This window comes from Trachymyrmex septentrionalis, unplaced genomic scaffold, assembly GCF_001594115.1.
Source record: "Trachymyrmex septentrionalis isolate Tsep2-gDNA-1 unplaced genomic scaffold, Tsep1.0 scaffold14, whole genome shotgun sequence".
NCBI classification, from domain to species: Eukaryota; Metazoa; Arthropoda; class Insecta; order Hymenoptera; family Formicidae; genus Trachymyrmex; species Trachymyrmex septentrionalis.
In genome coordinates this window covers 3956595-3973931 of record NW_017304543.1, presented here as the reverse complement: position 1 = coordinate 3973931, position 17337 = coordinate 3956595, and the positions used below count along the sequence as shown (strand labels likewise).

The window sequence follows — 17337 nt, the reverse complement described above, 5'->3', positions numbered from 1 at the left end:
GGGGGAGATGGGGTGGGGTGGGGTGGGGTGGGGGAGAGGGGAGAGGAAGCAGCGAGAGGAAGGGAGAGATCGCAAAACGCCCCCTCGAAGCTTCAACCACCTGCTGCCATCGTTGCCGTCATCATCATCATCATCGCCGTCGTCATCGCGTTGCCGGTATTCCGTCTGTATTCGTCGACACTTATTCCTTTCATTGACTCGGATTTCGCAATCGTCGATTGATGGACAACATCTAATTCGCGATCTCCGATTTTTTTTATAAGGAAAATGCGGTTGTCATATTACTTAACTTGAATTTTGACAGACGCATCATGTTTTGAGAAATTTTACGGTATTCAGCTATTCACGTATCGATCATTTGCCATAACAACAATTAAAAATTGTCATTCTTCAGTTGCTTGCAGAAAAAGAGCGAAAAAAAAGAACTCAAAATTGCATTATAAAATTATTATTACAAAATTTTTTGATGATTCAAAAAACTTATTTTTCGTTGTTTTCTGCAAACGAACGATGTACAAAACTTATTTGTTCATTCATTATCTCGATATCTTCTATTTAAAATTTATTTTTTATTACAAAATAAACATAAAATTACTCATATTTATTGAAAAGAGTCCGAATCTAATACAGTAACTCTTCGATCATAAAATATGACCGACAATCATATTTATTGTTAACAGAGAAATATTTTATTCTTAAAGAGAAATTCTTAAATTTAGAAGAAAATATCTTAAACATCAATTTTTTCTCGTGTCAAATATTATGGCATCATCGTGCATTATAATATCGGGTAATCGGGTTAAAATTTAGTCTAAACGTATATATATATATATATATATATATATAAGAATATATGTATACAAACTTTCTTATATATTTATGATACACATATTACTCTTGTTTCAACGCAAGAAGTCAATCTTATTTAATTTGAAGATGGGAAATTAGAATTATTGATCTAATCTTAATAGTGTTTTACTTTCAAATACACAAGTTGCGATAAGATTAAGCATATTTCTGATAACAAACAATAATATTTTTGTTTCTTATCAAAAATCCTTTCTGAGAGGGCATGTAAATATTTTTAAACTCTTTGTCGGGAAAGTAAAACAAAATAAAAATTTAATAATATTACAACGATAATAATAAAGGAATCAGAGAAACGCGACAACTTTTATATTACACCAACTTTTATAACGTATCTCGTTTGTTATTGTCTCATAATAAGAATGATAATATGTGGGCGATTTCGCGATGTGTCGTCGCATAAAAAATATTCGTACAAAGCGCTTGTGATAAGCTATCGCAATAAAAGTTTAAAAGAGTCCACATATCCCGTCGATTTGATTATTACGTTGAAGTAGTAAGTTATCAATCGGGAAACAGCAAATAATACATTCATAACAAGTTAATAATTGACCAATTAGTAATGGCATATTAATTTAAATAATGGCGAAACGTAATGCACCTTGTTTATATGTACAAAGGTCAACGTGACGAGATTACTATAATATACTTTAATTAATAAGGTGTCGCTAAAGCGTGATGTGTAATGACATCAATATTATTATTCTTCATCATTTTCATTTATTAAAAATAATACAAATATAATATATTGATAATATATGTGTATATATTTTAATAATTAATAAAATAATTACCAAGCACACATTGTACAATGCACATTTGACATTCTTTAAATGTTCCTCTTAGCTAAAACTTTCATTGCTATTTACTTCCGCCGAAGAAATTAAAACATATATTAAAAGACATTGAAAAATATTTGACAATTTCTAAAACAATTAGTGATTTTATAGAATAAAACAATCTATACGATAAGAAAAATAATATTAATTTTAAAAAGAAAAAAACATAAATTTTAATAGATATTTAAAAAACGAAAAGGAAAAGGACTACGAGCCTAAGGTTAATCGTAAATGAAAAATTGAAAACATTAGTAAATAAATATGTCACTGTTTTTATTAAAATATAAAACTTTAATTTGCTGGCAATAAAGAAACAAAACAAAAACAAACGTTTTGATCTCTATTAGATCATTATCAATGTTAATAAAAATAACGGTGAAATTATTACAAAGAAAAAATATATAAAAATTATACTTCGCTCTCAATCGCAGCAATTAACGTTGTCAATAATTTCGCTCAGTGTGTAGTAAATATTGTAATTAGAATGTTGGTATCAATGTATTCCTCTGGTTACGTATATAGAGTATAGACACATAATTATTGTTTCTGTTAAAAAGTACAAATATAATGTAAAGATGTAATAGAAATAAATAGCCAGTAATATAATGAAATAAGAAAAATACACACTAAGAAGCAAGTAATAGAAATAAATAAGTGATATGTAACAAGAAATATACTCTAAAAATCATTAATAGAAATTAAAGTCGTGTGATGTACAATCACATATACCATATATATCTTTAAATTAATTTAGTAGCAGCTAAATTAAATGAAAAATAAATATCTTATAAATGTTTGTTTATTGCCGGCAAATTAAACTTTTATATTTTAACTAAATAACATGTTTATTAACGATTTCAATTTTTAATTTATAACGGTTAACCCCTTAGGCTCGTAGCCCTTTTCCTTTTCGTTTTTTTAATTTTATTGTAGTCTTATTATAGTTTAACGAATATTTATTTGAATAGTGCCAACTAAATATTTATTTATAGTAAATAAGTAATTACTTAATAAAAAGAAATGATAATTAAATACTTGTGCTAAATGAATATACTGTTGTATTTAGTAAATATTAAGTTGGCATTACACAAACAAAAGATTTATTAAAATTTAGCATTTTTTCAGTATATATATATATATAAAATTTTGCATAATGTATTTTCATTTATTTCCTTTAGCACATGAGAGACAAAAGAAACGTAGCGATCAAAACGTTCCGATTACGCGTATTTTACCGTGCCAGATCGTCTCCGCCGCGCGGCGGTGGTAAACGCGTTCGACGCGAGTCGAGAAGGACCTAGCCTATTTTTGAGAGGGGGCTGTGACCGGAGGGGAGGCGGAGGCGCGCAACAGACCGGATGTTGAGAGGCGAGGCAACGGGGGTTTCTCTGTTCGGCGGCGGTCTCGCACGTGATGCAGAGGGGACCGGAAGTGCTCACTCCCCTACGCCTCGTGCCTCTCTCGGGCTCGTATAGCCTCGGCGGCAATAGTAATGGGACTTACGAGGGCCGTACAATAAGAACGCGCGCGCTTCGTTACTGCTCGCGTTTCGGGCCCATCCGATACTACGTCGATCGTCTCTATTTTCTATTCGAGATTGAGGATCTGAGTAATCAATCGTCGAGCGTACCTCGATAATCGCGCCTCCGCAAATTTCGTCCTGTCTTCCGCCGAATTCGGCGCGAGATAGATTTCGATACTGGATTTTTTCTTTAGAAATTAACCATCTTTTAATATAAATACAGCAACTTTCAATTCATTCAAACGACTCTTAGTATTTTTTACTATCATTTTAAAGAAATATTAGATACTTATCGAGAGGAGAATGTACATTTAATTTGCGGCAATCTTTCTTGTTTTAAAATAATATCAAAACTACTAAAACTTGTTCGAATCATTTAAAAATTAACTTTTGAATAAATAAATCTTTTTTTTATGTGTAAACATGTTTAGATAATATAATTATGTATCTAAAGAAGGATATATGTATATAAACCAATCCTTAAATTAAATTATCGATGTAATCGGTTTCTTTCTAGTAATCAATTCAGTAGTAACTCATTATTTTTTCAAATTAGACTAATCTACATTTCGAAATGTTTACACATTCCAATAGGTGTAAGAATTTTAGATATCTTATTATCAAAAATATTTTCAAAAGTATTATTCATTAATATCAGATATAAATAAAAAATATATAATTTATTACATTGTAATAAATTGTATTCAATATTAAAATAAAAAGACTTCTATTGAGAGATATTTAATATCCGTTAATTCCCATGTTTAATCCCTGTTCACGCGAAATCTTAATAAATCTGCTGCAAAGAGAATCGCTATTATAACGTATATTTTCGAACTAGTCACACAAGACGATCTGGTTTTCTTCTTCACATCTGTGCGATTCTTCCTCTCAATCGAGACACGCTCTCGAAGTGAGCAACAATGCTGTGGTGAAGCGGTTCTGAGGAGGGTGCATTTACGAGTGCATTAAGGGAGGAGTACTCGAGGACATTATAAAACTATCTTGCCAGCCCAGAGAGTGGTATTGGGGTAGGTCTCCCTCCCTTTCCTTTTACTACCAATCCTGCCCAGCGACTTCCGGTTGTAACGTGAGCTCCGAATATATCGCTCCTGCTTTTTTCTCTCTCCCCTTCTTTCTCCTTCTCTAGCCCTTGCTCGCTTTTACGCTCGTTCCTTGCGTCGCTTCTTTTGTTTACCCCTAACATGATATTTTTCATGTTCATAATTATGCTAAATGTACCAACATGATCAGATGTATCTTGATCATCGACTGAAAATAATTTCATTTTATTCATTGTACATAAAAATTTGTAAATAAAAATTTCGGAATAGCACGTGAAGCAATATCTGCGACGAGTATAAAAAGAAAAAAATTCAAAAGCCGCAGTGACGCATATTTTTCGAGTATTACACTACATTCATATTTATATAGATAACTTTATCTTATTTTGAAGATATCAAGAATCCATCTTGCGTGAGAAGATACATGTGCGGTATTTTAATCGGAAGAACAATGTATTAATAAATAACGAAGAGAAAGAATATTATTCTGCTTTCTCTCTCTCTCTCTCTCTCTCTTTTCATTCAAATTACAACCGTTTGCATTGATTATTAACGATCGTCTGCACGGCGACTTACTTTCGATACCGCAGTCCGAACTAAAGTATAACGTTAAAATTTTGTCAAAAAGAAATAGAATCTCTGCGAGACATTTATACCGGAGAAGGAACGTACTTTTCTATTTCCGGCCGTTCGTATATTTACCTTACGCCGTTCATCACGGCGTATGCGTACGAAAACCTTGACGATAACCACGACGACAACGACGGCGACGAGGAGGGGGAGGACGTTACGCACGAACGGGAAAGAAAGGACGAAAAAAAGAACGTACGTATATACACGTACGTACGTGCACGCACACGTGCGCGCGTGTGCCACACGGTCGTGTCACGAGTTCTGAATGAGCAAGAGGCTTTGTAGACCCTCGAGGCGGTGTACGAACTATGAATGAACGAGTGAATGAATACAACCTGTGCCAACTACCCCTCCTCCTCCCCCCCCTCCCGCCGCCGCCGCCCCGTGGGGCGCGCCCCTTTCTTCCTTTTTCCATTCGTTTCATCCCTATAGGCGAGTTTCTACTTCTAGCCTGCTGAGCACAGAGTCGCTCTTTCTTTATATATCTTTCTACCCGGGATGTCTGCAGCGGCACACCGTATGACGCCACTAGTAACACGCGTTCACGCAACACCTTATATTACAGATCCTTCGCGCGACGCGGAAGATCGCGGGCTCTGCCCATTCGAGATAACCGCGCGCTACCACGGTTTTATAACGTAATACGGTTTTATTACCGCGCTTATTAAGCTTCCCCCCCCGTAGCTTCCATAGTCGCATACTAAAGAGACCGGTTTGAGGGAACTAGATACAGTTTGGCTCTGCCTCTGCGGCGTTCAGCGTAAAAACGCGAAATGTACGTATAAAGAATGAATTCTTACTTTAAGATCTCGTGCGTGTGAATTTCAAATCGAATGAACGACATTTCGAGGTCTAGGTCTACCTATTATTCGTATATTATTTCGCAAGCAATTTTAATCGCTCAATATTTTCTGTACGTTCAAAATCTTGTAAATGAAAGATGTAAATCTGAATTTTTGTTCTTTGTTTCGTTGTAATTAATAATAATTAATAATAAAGATATATTGTATAGTCTTTACATCAAGAGTCAATCATATGTACAATTATATATACAAATAATAGATAATTGTATATGTAATTGACTATGATGAATAAGAGAGAATATCATCTTTGAGAGAAGGTACTCTTGATGTAAAGACTATACCCATATATCTTTTTATTATTAATTACAACAAAACAAAGAGCAAAAATTCAGATTTACATCTTTTATTACAAGATTTTGTATGTACAGAAAATATTGAGTGATTGAAATGGCTTGCGAAATACGGTGAAAAAAATCACGCGGCGGACATGGCGGAAAGGAAAGATACAGAAGCGATCGGAATGCCGCGTAATTCATTGGCATTAGTTATAACGCGAGGGTTGCTTAACAAATAATCATTGTATTCGCCGGGCGTGACTGACCAATCGCTCCTTTCTTCCATAAACGCTATATCGATGAACGTCACAAATCCTTTTTTGGATACCGCGTAAAACCACACGAGTGTCGCTTTCGCGCATGGGGATTCGACCCTCTCTCGGTCCCTTGTCCCCGCGCTCGTTGTCGCTAATTTATGCATAATATGCAAGCTCACATATACGCGTTACGCGTGTTTGTGGATCTGTGCACGTGCGCGCGATACGTGACACGAAGCAATGAATACGCGACAAGCTCGACGCTTGTCTTCATGGATAGCACGCGCTATCATCGTCGATATATCCATAAAATTCAGCCTAAGGACCTACTACCTTCTTTCGTAAATTCGAATGGTGAGAAGGCTGTGATCGAACACAATTGAACTCGCACTGTTAGAAATGTTTGTAAATTTACAATATCCTTACAATAAAAATGTGCGGTAAATTTACAAACCATATAACGTTTTGCTGTGATACAATATTTGTAAATTTATAGTAGAAATTTATCGTGAATTTACAAAACTGGCGTGCCGCGCATGAGCATTAGAGATTTGCATATATTGTACTTTACCACAAAATGTTATTGTAATTTCACAATATAATACTGTTTAAATTTGCAGCACATTCTTGTTAAATAAAAACTTGCAACACTTTTGAAAGTTTTTCAACAACAGAAATTTGTTACAATGATGTCTTATTCTTATAAGTTCGACGGCATGGTTACAATGACACGATAATGTTATCATACACGAAAGATGGTTTTAGTTGAAAGATCTAACATTTTTATTGGATACAGATCTGAAAATAATTTCATTGGACCATTAAAATAAAAAAAATTTTATTGAAAATTATTTTAATCAAATTACTAGAACGTCAAAATTGTTTGCATTGCTTATTTAGTTTCCAACATAAATATTTTGATGGTACAATAAAATTATTTTCAGATCTATGTGTATCCGGTAAAATTTTGAGTCTTTCAAAATCGTTCTTTCCTTTGTGAGTTATAATATCTAGAAATAAATTGCAAAAAAAGACGCAAAATTTCCAACGACTGATATTATTCAATTTGAAATTGAAATAAGTCTCGAGATGTTACAAACGTAACTTAGCACGGTCCAATTAGCGAAGTTGAATATACGAGCAACGTCGAAGAATCTCGGAATTTATCTGAATTCTAATAACACAATTAAAAATATAGTCGACTCAGTTCTAAATAATAGAGCGATACATCAGTTCCAACACGAGGAGGTCGAAAGCGAGGATAAGCGAGAGTCGAACTAGAGACCTCGAAGAGCTGTGATACATAACGTAACAGTGCTTTAGCAAGCAGAAATAATGAGTCTATTATACGGATGTCTGTGTTGGTCGCTTTGTAATGACGACGTCCATAAGACACGTACATACGGTACCAGCCAAGCCGGAGCACTTTGGCATCATACGTACAAATATCAGTCAGAGCTTGCCAAATTCTTTGGTCTAAAAAAAAATTTGTCTTTGATATTTTATACGATATCTTTTCATTGGTAGATAGATAGAAGTCTCCAAATATTGGTGAAGTATCCAGGATCGATTTTTTTTCGCTCCTTTGACACGTCATTTGCGTCTCAAAAAACTAGCAGTGCGTACATAAAATGTGTACATTATTCTTTTAAATTAATTTTATATATTATTAATAAAAAACGCATTTGTATTCGTACGTATAATTTCTTTCCAAGATAAAGGCGCACAGTAGACAATTCGAAGCGTTTCACTTACAGACAGGAGGAGGAATATAGGGCTGCTTTTTTTTTTAATCAGACGTAACTGAATAAATTGTTTTTGGGAAATAAAAATTAATTAACGTAGTTATTAAAAAATTAATTAACATAGTTATTAAAAATTCCTCCTTCGGTGAGAATTTCCAACGGCTAATTCAGTCAGTTTTAATGTGGTAGTTGGTTTCATTCTGCCTTCCACGTAGACGAGAACGATTGAAATCGGGATGAGGGATATATATGAGCGCATTCATTAACGTCCACGTACACGCGTAGATAGGTAAGTGTATGCGTGCGCGTTATATCGAGGTAGATAGACGCACGGCGTGAGTCGGCGCGGAGCGGGCGAATCGTCTCTATTGTCCGCGGCGAAGCGTGTAGAGGACCCGACTTTCCCTCGTTCACCCACGGTCACTGCTGCAGTGACGTAAGGCCCCTCGGCTAGGGTAATTGTTACCCGTGCGCTACGTACGAAGACTCGCTTTATAATGTTCTCCTCCGCACTCTCCGCACCGTTCCATTCTATTCCATTCCATCCGTCGTCCTATTGCGCGTGCCTCCCAAGTCCGACATCAACGCACTTGCGATTGCAAAGTGGAGTGTATACGCGGTGCCACGGATTACGGAACGGCACGCCAGGATTATCTCCCATTGATAAAGAACACTGCGTTATAGTACGCGAGCAAAATCGTAGTTTCAGCTGCCGCGATTGCAAGTCATCTCTCTAATCTTCTTTTTTTTTTTTTGTTTGTTTCGTAATGTTCCCCAAACAATTAAATGAAAATACATGACGTTGTGCCGCGTGCTTATAAATTAATTCCTTTCGTATATCAGAATTTCTTTACATAATTAGTAACTTAAAATTATTATCGATAAATTTTTTATAAATAAATTCATATAATTTTCTCGAAAAATGAAATCAGTGTATTATCACTGACATCAGTGCTCCACTTACAACTGATGTAATCATCAGCGAATATTTATTGTTTTTCAGTAATAATATACTGACTCTGACTTTTAGAGGTTACGATTTTCTGCAGATTCAATCTGTAGAAACCAGAACTTCTAAAAATGAAACTTCTAAAAACAGTTATAAGTGTAGCAATGAAATCAGTGATAATACACTGATTCACTTTTATAGAGTTCATTTAGTAAAATAAATAATTTGAAGGGCCACAAGCCAGAGAAAGTATATTTTAAAGATTATAAATATGAAATTGCAACAAACAAACGTTTCATTTATTAAAAATTTGTAATGCGTTCCGACACCATTTAGAGACTTAAGAAAGTCAATTTAATTGACTATAAATTTTATAAAAAAGACATTTTAATATTGTTCCGCATTTTGCGGAAACTTCTCTCAATTTGGTAATATTAATATTAAAATTAAAACTCTGTTCTAAACGCAATGTAGCAAGTACTATTGTAATACGTTCAAGCATAATTCATAAAAGTCAGAAACGTTTCATTAAACGCACATTGAACGTTGCTATTTGCTCTTTCGACAGCAGCACGTTAATCTATTGTGCAAAACATGCTTGGCGAGAGTTGATTCGTCATGTAATGATGAATTTGATTTTACAATGGATAAGCGCGCATATGGCGAAAGTAACTCGGTCAAAGCCAGATAAATGATCAAACGTTAATATTTAAACCAAAACTGGGTCACACGCGCTTGTGCAAAAATTCTTCGTGTCATAATGGGCGCAACGGAGAAATTTTTATATGATCATTGCGCCAGCATTAGCGTTGATATTTTCACTCGGCAATTCGTTCTCCCATGCCGCAAAGAAATTAAAACCGGGTTCGTGACCGGTGAATAATACGATTCTTAGTTCGAGCACACGCTAGCGAAATCTGGTCGACCGCATTGCACAACGTGTTGTACGTTTTGTACAATAACAAAATCATTGCGCAATAAACTCGGTTTCATTCAACAAAAGTTCGATTCTGCAAAACTTGACGCGCTATCCTCCCCGATAATCCCTCTCGTTTCGCGGCCGCGATCGAGAGACGTCGCGCGATTCACGAGATTGTACAAAACTTCTGAATGAATAGAATAGCTTGTTCAGACGATTCCGTAAAAAAAAAAAAAAAAAAAAAAATGAGAGAAAAAGAAAATGAGTTTGAATGTGCCGCGGGTAACTTACATCATCTCCGGATATTATCTCCGAACCTATCGTACATGATTGTGGGATAGTTCGTTTGTTATTCAGATATTATGTAGTGGTGTACTCATCAAGAATTCAAGAGTGTGTGAGCCGTAATAAAGAGAATAAGTTTTTCAGGTTCAACAATATTCTTGTGATCGCCGCGATACGTGAAGAATATAATGGACAAAACAAAGTGTTACATAAAGGCTGAAGGCGCCGACTAATGGGTGGCCCTAATAAAAGTCTGAGTTTCTCAGTCGGGCCCGAGCTCGAGAAATGGCTCACCTCCTCTCACTCGTCGCGCGCATTAACGAGCCGTATCGTAATCAGCCCTGAGAGGAGTCAAACGAAGTTTGACGATTCGATTTCTAGGCATATATACGCGCCGGTGAAATCGCGACCTGTCGCCGGCGCGGTAACCCGCGGCACGACGACGAAGAAATGCTAAATGAGGAACGAACAGTGACGATAATGAGAGGTTTGTGTTTGCAACACGTGCAAAAACGCACCAACCTGAGAGATGTTATCAGCCGTCCTGACGTAACAATGAGAAACTCCTCCACGCTTTCGTTTGTACTTGCAATCGGGGGAAATAAATAAAACGCGTCTCGTCGCGCAATTTAGCGGTCCCTTGCATATGCGCGCGAGTAATTATCGGTATCGGAAAGGGAAGAGCCGCATCGATGTTGTAGGAAGTGAGGCTCGCAATCATCTGGCGCTATCACCGATGATAACGCTTTTTTACGCGCGTGCGGGTTTGCGAGGAAATTAATAATGTAACTTCCTATTTTTTTTTTTTTTTTTTTCCTAGAGAAATATTTGATATTTTGTCACGACATGGGGATCCCGCGAGAAGATTTCCAAGACACCTCAACAGTTTGGGATTATTCTATAGAAATTTGCCGTTCTGTGGAATATCGATGCAAGACGTTTGCCTATGGGATTTCCTACAAGCCCGAGATAATTCTTCGCGGCGAAGGAAGGTGGAGAGGAATAGTAAAAATGGACTTACCATCGTTATGATACTGTCTCGATGGCAGGGACACCGCGCCCGAAGAGGGTTGTATCGGGGGTTGTTGTTGCGTACCGCTCTGAGGAGGACCGGAGGAGTTGGAGGTGGCCGAATTGGCGGGCGTCGACGGATTTTTATGTTCTGGTGTTGCCACCTGATGGCCGCCACCCTGGTATCCCAAAAAATCACCTAAATCTGGCACGCATACGCTTTCATACAAGTTCGCCGGCACGTTCTCCAGAGAGGCCTTCGCTGCGTCGACATCTAAATGTAAAACGGAGATAAATCCTCAACCGAGCTGCACGTTTTATTCGAGTTCGCCTTCGCGAGTTAAGCAGTTAGGTTCGCGCCCATCTCCGTTTTTATCTATCATTTGGACCCGTCTCGTCATTCGCGGATTTTTTGGAGTACTCGTTAACGTTAACGAATGTGCAGTGACTAAAAAAGGATTGTAGTTATATTTTTGCATTTATTTTGTATAATTGACATAAAAAAAAAATTATTATCGTCTTACATAATAGCCGTTTTCCCGATCGCAATGATTTTTTACAAGAGTTTATAAGTTGAAACAACAATATATTTAATCTCGAGTGTTTATTCAATAATGTTGCAAAATTGAATTAAATCCGAATAATAATTTTACAAAAATTTAAACACGTTTATCCGAGTGTTAATTAACCCGTTAACTAAACAACATTATTAACGATAAAAAAAGGAAAAGAGGCTATATATATTCTGGTACGCATCGTTCATTATTCATGAAGCATATATGCCTCGTGCATGTATACATAAATGGTCACATATACCTCATGGACAATGAACATGGTTAATAGTAATAATTAAGCTCCTTATCTTCACGTGATAACAGCTATCGCGGCGACATGTGTGCCCTAGTAGTTTTTCAGCGTGTGTCGATTACGACTGGAATAAAATGTTGCATTTGTTTGTCATTAAGTTTGTGATTCCCCGTAAGTAGATAGTTTCGCGCATCGCGAATCGCAATCGTAATTAACGATCTGGAGTAGCACTATCATCATCGCGACTGTATTGCGAAGGAGACGTTCGCCATTGCCGTGATTCATCGTCAGTGTTTCTACGCTTCTAGGAATTCTCGTGAAACAATCGTCGACTGAAAAATGTAAAACGACATACGTGCCATTGAATATTTTCTTATTTTTCATATTTTTACACTCTGTTATACTTTTTTGCTTTTAATATGCAAATAACCTTTACTGTAGTCACTCTCTTTGGCTTTATGTTTATACTATATGTTGTCGACTATTAATTATTTATGCGAGCAGTGGGAAAAAATTGAGATAAACTTTCTGTTTAGAAAGAGAAACAATTTATATTATACTGATTTTTCAAATATTAAATAATTTTTATATTATCGGTATCAAAAATTGATTTATATTCAAGACAATTATTTAAAATAAAACTCAAGTTTATTTCGTAAATAAAGATCGCTTAAAAATTGATTCGTAGATCGTGTTGTCTGCATTAAAAATTCAATTTTTTCAAGATTTCTCCAAGAAAGTTGAAAGAAAAAAAAAATTAAAGTTACGTTTTTATCGTTTATAGCAAGATATAATGTCGAAATGTGCAAAGTACGCGAATCCGAGAAAGGCATAATATTTTCTTTAATCGAGTAATTATTTAACCGAAAATTAGGTAGTGGAAAAATTTGTCGATTAATCCAAGCTTCCATCCGATCATGGTATACAAAAGAGATCGATCATTCCGTCTCTCGACGATGGCGAAACGCATCGCATTAATGAATTTCACCGTGAATCCGATCGGTATCACCGCGACAGGAAGATACAACTTTTTAGTTTCTACTTTTTTATACAACGCAAGAGCGTTTCCTAACATCCGTTCTCATTCGCGGAATCAAAGCGATTACCCACGTCGTGTCGCGACTGCGAGCGTCGGGTGCACGCTAGGCTTCAGTTAAATTACCGTCGCCTCGGTCAGAGGGATCACGCGGAGCGGCCGACTACATCGTTCACAATCGTAGCACACAATAATAAATTGCACGGCTGGAATGTGGAAAGTACGACGACGATGATGCTTTTATTTCTTTTCCTTGCCGTTTCTACTGTCCGCAAAATTACGTAGCTATAATGTATTTCTTCTCATTTCTAATATGCGCAGATAATAAGACAGAGTACAAACAGGGTAGCTTTAATTATAATTGTAGGAGGGCCTCTGGCGATTCGCCAAAAATTAATTTTCAAATTTAGTTTAATTTCAATATAATTTTAATAGAATTTAATTTAATATTGGAATTCAAATTTAAATCTTTTAAATTTTTATTTTTTTAATTCACCGATGATTTCTTCAGGCAAATCCTACATTAATATTTATTTATAATTTACATCTTATTAATTAATATAAAATCCGTTTCGTTATTAGAATGTGTAAATTATTCTTTATCAATAAGAAACACTATGTTACAATGACGAACTTAACGTTGAGAATTTTATTCATTTACGCGCTCTCTTTCGATACAAAAGAGAGAAAGATTACGTATTCGAGACGAATCTCGAGTTTTGTGGTGGGTTACCGTTAGTAGTCGTCCTTAGATCGCATTAGTCGATTAAGTCGAGATTTCAGTGCCAATGATGAGGCGACTTGAATAATCGATAAGGAAGTACGGGGTTTTACTTAACGGGAGTTAAATCACACAAGCGAACCTCCGCTTCCTGCCCCGCATCATTTCGTACGATCTGCTTTTATCTATCTAGATCTATTCAGCTCCCTTCCCATCTGTATTCTTATCTCTTTTTAAGTCTCCCCCTTTAGTCATCTCTTCAAGTTTCTATCCTTCCTTTCTCTCTTATTTTTTCTATTATCTCAACCTTTTTATTATAAAGGTCTTATAAAGTTTTCGTTATACAATAGATGCAGATTTTGATATATTTAACAATTCATAAAACATTAACACTCGAATAAATATTTTTATCCTTTACTTTAATGATTATATGAGTATATAAATATATAAAAAATTAATTACGTATTAAATTGTGATGATACATATATTGCACAACCCACATACTGAATCTCTATCGTCAAAACTTACTAAATATACATCGCCAACTTAAAACGTTCTGTGAAAAATAGCTATTCTAATTTCATTTCTATTATCTGTCAAATAATTATACGGAAAATAATTTTGATTCCTTTTCGATTTTGTAAAAATTAGTCACAGTGTGTGTGTGTGTGTGCGCGCGCAAACATAAAATTAATATTAGCTAATTTACGAAAGAAATTAATTGATAATGAATGAAAATAGGATAGCCTAAATAAATAGTAAGTCGGTTTTAAAATACAAGCGCTAAATAAAGGCAATGGTGTGAATTACTTTTCTGCCGCGTAAAATTTCTAGAATTCATGTTAACATTTTAAATAAATTTATAGCGAAGCACTCTCCTATTTTTTCCACGTGCTTCAGTCTATCCCACATGAGAATATAGGTGCACCTTTTCTTAGAATTTTCTCTGCTTTTTTTTTTTGTCGAGTCTAAAACGAATCGAACGATGCATTTATGGTGAACTTGACTTGTTGTTTTGAGCGCACGCACCATGAAAGGGCACGGGGATCTAATAGGAGGAACCGGCCGAATCGAAGCTGCCGGCCATTGACGGTACGCGAGATCGAAATTCGAGTAAATTCTTTGGTGCACGCGAGTACATCCTCCCGAGAAAGCGTCTAAGTGGCCGCGGCAATGGCGCTGCACCATTTCGGCGGATATCCGGGATGAGAGTTTCTATGGTGCTCTGTCTTTCTTCTCCTCCGTTTCATTCTCTTCGCGCTGCGTGCGAGGTAAAAACGGGGCTCGATTCAACGCTACGAAATGGGAGAGTGACACGGGTGGAGGTGGAGGAGAAGAGAGAAATGGCCACCACCCGCGCGCACCGCCCCATCGCTCCCGTCATTGTTCGCCGGAGTCTTTTTGCCCGTACGTTTGTGCCGTGACATCGCGATTTTACGGAAATTCGATCGGTTTTGTCGACGACGGCGGATGGTGCCCGCCGTAAAAAGTGCGTAGCGCGCGCGGCGAGCACTTCTTACGCGCGATTTGCGACACCGGGATTACCGGTGAGTGCCGAACGTATAAGAAGTGCAAGACTGATCGCAATGTTTATTTTTAACAAAAGAAAAAAAAAAAATTTTTTTTCTACATCACAAATAGACATTGTGTGCTGGGGTATAAATAAAAATAGAATTAATCAATAATTCTCTTCAAATGCTAAATAAAGGTAAACAACATTGGTTGTCAATCGTTGTTTGTTTCAATTTTTTTCAATTTCACATGCACTGAGATACTTGTATTAGAAACTTTGCGTTGACGATTCGGAGCTAAGGTGACTGGAAAAAATGTTCGCGGTAGAATAATAGTTGCGGGAATTGTTTCACGATACAACAGATTATCAGCAGCTATACGTAATAATATCATATAATTATCGCGTAATATTACTAATAGTTGGCAGTGCATGAATCATAACTGTGTTCAGATCAACACTGTGTCCGGTCGAGTAAGCGCTAGAGTTATAAATACTTTAGACCAATGATCTGTCTCATCAGGCTTCCTCGCACAGATCCCCGATTCAAAGATTATAATAAAAATATCTTAAGGATCAAGATTAATCGATAAAATAATCACGCATTGAATTGAACAAAAACCTAAGGGACGTTCGAGGTAGACTGACGGACCCCCGGTGGTTTGTATGAGGAGCACGCACCTTTCTGTAGGATCTCGAGGTGCTCCCACAGGATGTCGCCCATGAAGGCGGGGGCACGTGCTAGAAAGGATTCCTTCCCCATGGCACAAATCTGTTTCCCGGTCATGTGCTGCCACGGCTGTTGCTGCATCGCCACACCCTCCAGCGAGAATTCCCTGATTGCCCAGTGCATCCAGTGGGCAACAGCTGCTTCCGACCATTGCCTTGGGTCTGGAAAAAAAAAAAAGAAAACAAAAATAAGAACCGGATTATATCTTTTCGGCAAGTCGAATTTTCCGAAGAACGACCCCGGCTATGTCGCTAATTGCTGTTATCTCTTACGATAAAGAACCTTTCTATCGAAAAATGTCAGAAAATTGATTTATTATCGCTTTATCTAATAGGAAAATGAATGAATCGTTATCATTAGACAACTGTAGATAACATTTGCTCTTAATTTTATATTTCATGAGTTCCACATAATGACTCCATGACTAATCCATGGAGGATTCGCCCTTTTAAAGTTCTTCATTAGAGAACGAACGCATTAAGACGTCCGAAAGTTATCGAAGGATCAACGAATATTATGTGACATATGCCGTCATTTGTGACAGTGATCGTTAGTCGGGACCCAAGCCGACCATCTTTGGTGGAAGCAATACCGAGAAACATCGGAATGTCCCATTTGAGGTGCGCACCCATATTTGCACGCGTGTCTTGCATTGTTTCGTGGTATCTCGCTGCGTAAAAGTACAGTTGGGCTCATAATGCAAACAGGAGTTGCCAGCGTAGCGACTCGCTAATGTATATAGTTTTGCTCGCACAACGTCCTTTAACACTAACGACATGAGCAAGATGTTCGAAAGATCTGAGATCTAACCTCGTAAAGATTGAACAGAAATTTGAAATTGAGAAGAAACCGTAGAAAGGTCGAAGTAAATAATGTTCCGAAAAATCTGTAAAAAACTGGAACTCGATATTTCATTTAATTTTCGAGATATTCGATCTACGTTTAAAATTTTTCACTCCGTACACTCTTGTACTTTTATGTCCTTACATCATTACAACGAGTGCAGAATAATATTACAAAGTATATACGTTCCATTATAATGCAAAAAGACATTAAAGATATTTAAAAGAAAATAATTGACTGTGCATATATGTATATACATCGTATTATATTAGAAGCATAGAGTGTCTCTTAAGTAAGGTCGGAGCCGCATTGAGAGCGTAGAATGTTAGTTAAGAGGAACAAAAAAGTTTTATACCATTTTGCAATTTTCACAATAGTTAACAAGATATTAATTATTAAAAATGACCGAATATTCGTCTTTAATAATTTTGTTCTCAAATACTATCAACTTTACAGAAAAA

At 36.4% G+C, this 17337-nt stretch overlaps 1 protein-coding gene across 5 annotated transcripts in view; it reads right to left on the bottom strand.

Annotated features, from left to right (window-relative positions):
• The window catches only part of LOC108745624 (ETS-like protein pointed), a 120830-nt gene that overhangs the window by 17629 nt on the left and 85864 nt on the right, over window positions 1–17337 (bottom strand). For 4 of the 5 annotated variants that reach the window (XM_018481895.1, XM_018481896.1, XM_018481898.1 and 1 more), the window contains 2 exons: window positions 15985–16194; window positions 11240–11503 (listed from right to left, as the gene is read on the bottom strand). In XM_018481895.1, the coding sequence (XP_018337397.1) occupies window positions 11240–11503; window positions 15985–16194 (474 nt within the window). The remainder of the gene's footprint in view (window positions 1–11239; window positions 11504–15984; window positions 16195–17337) is intronic. The other variant, XM_018481897.1, reaches the window with a different exon arrangement.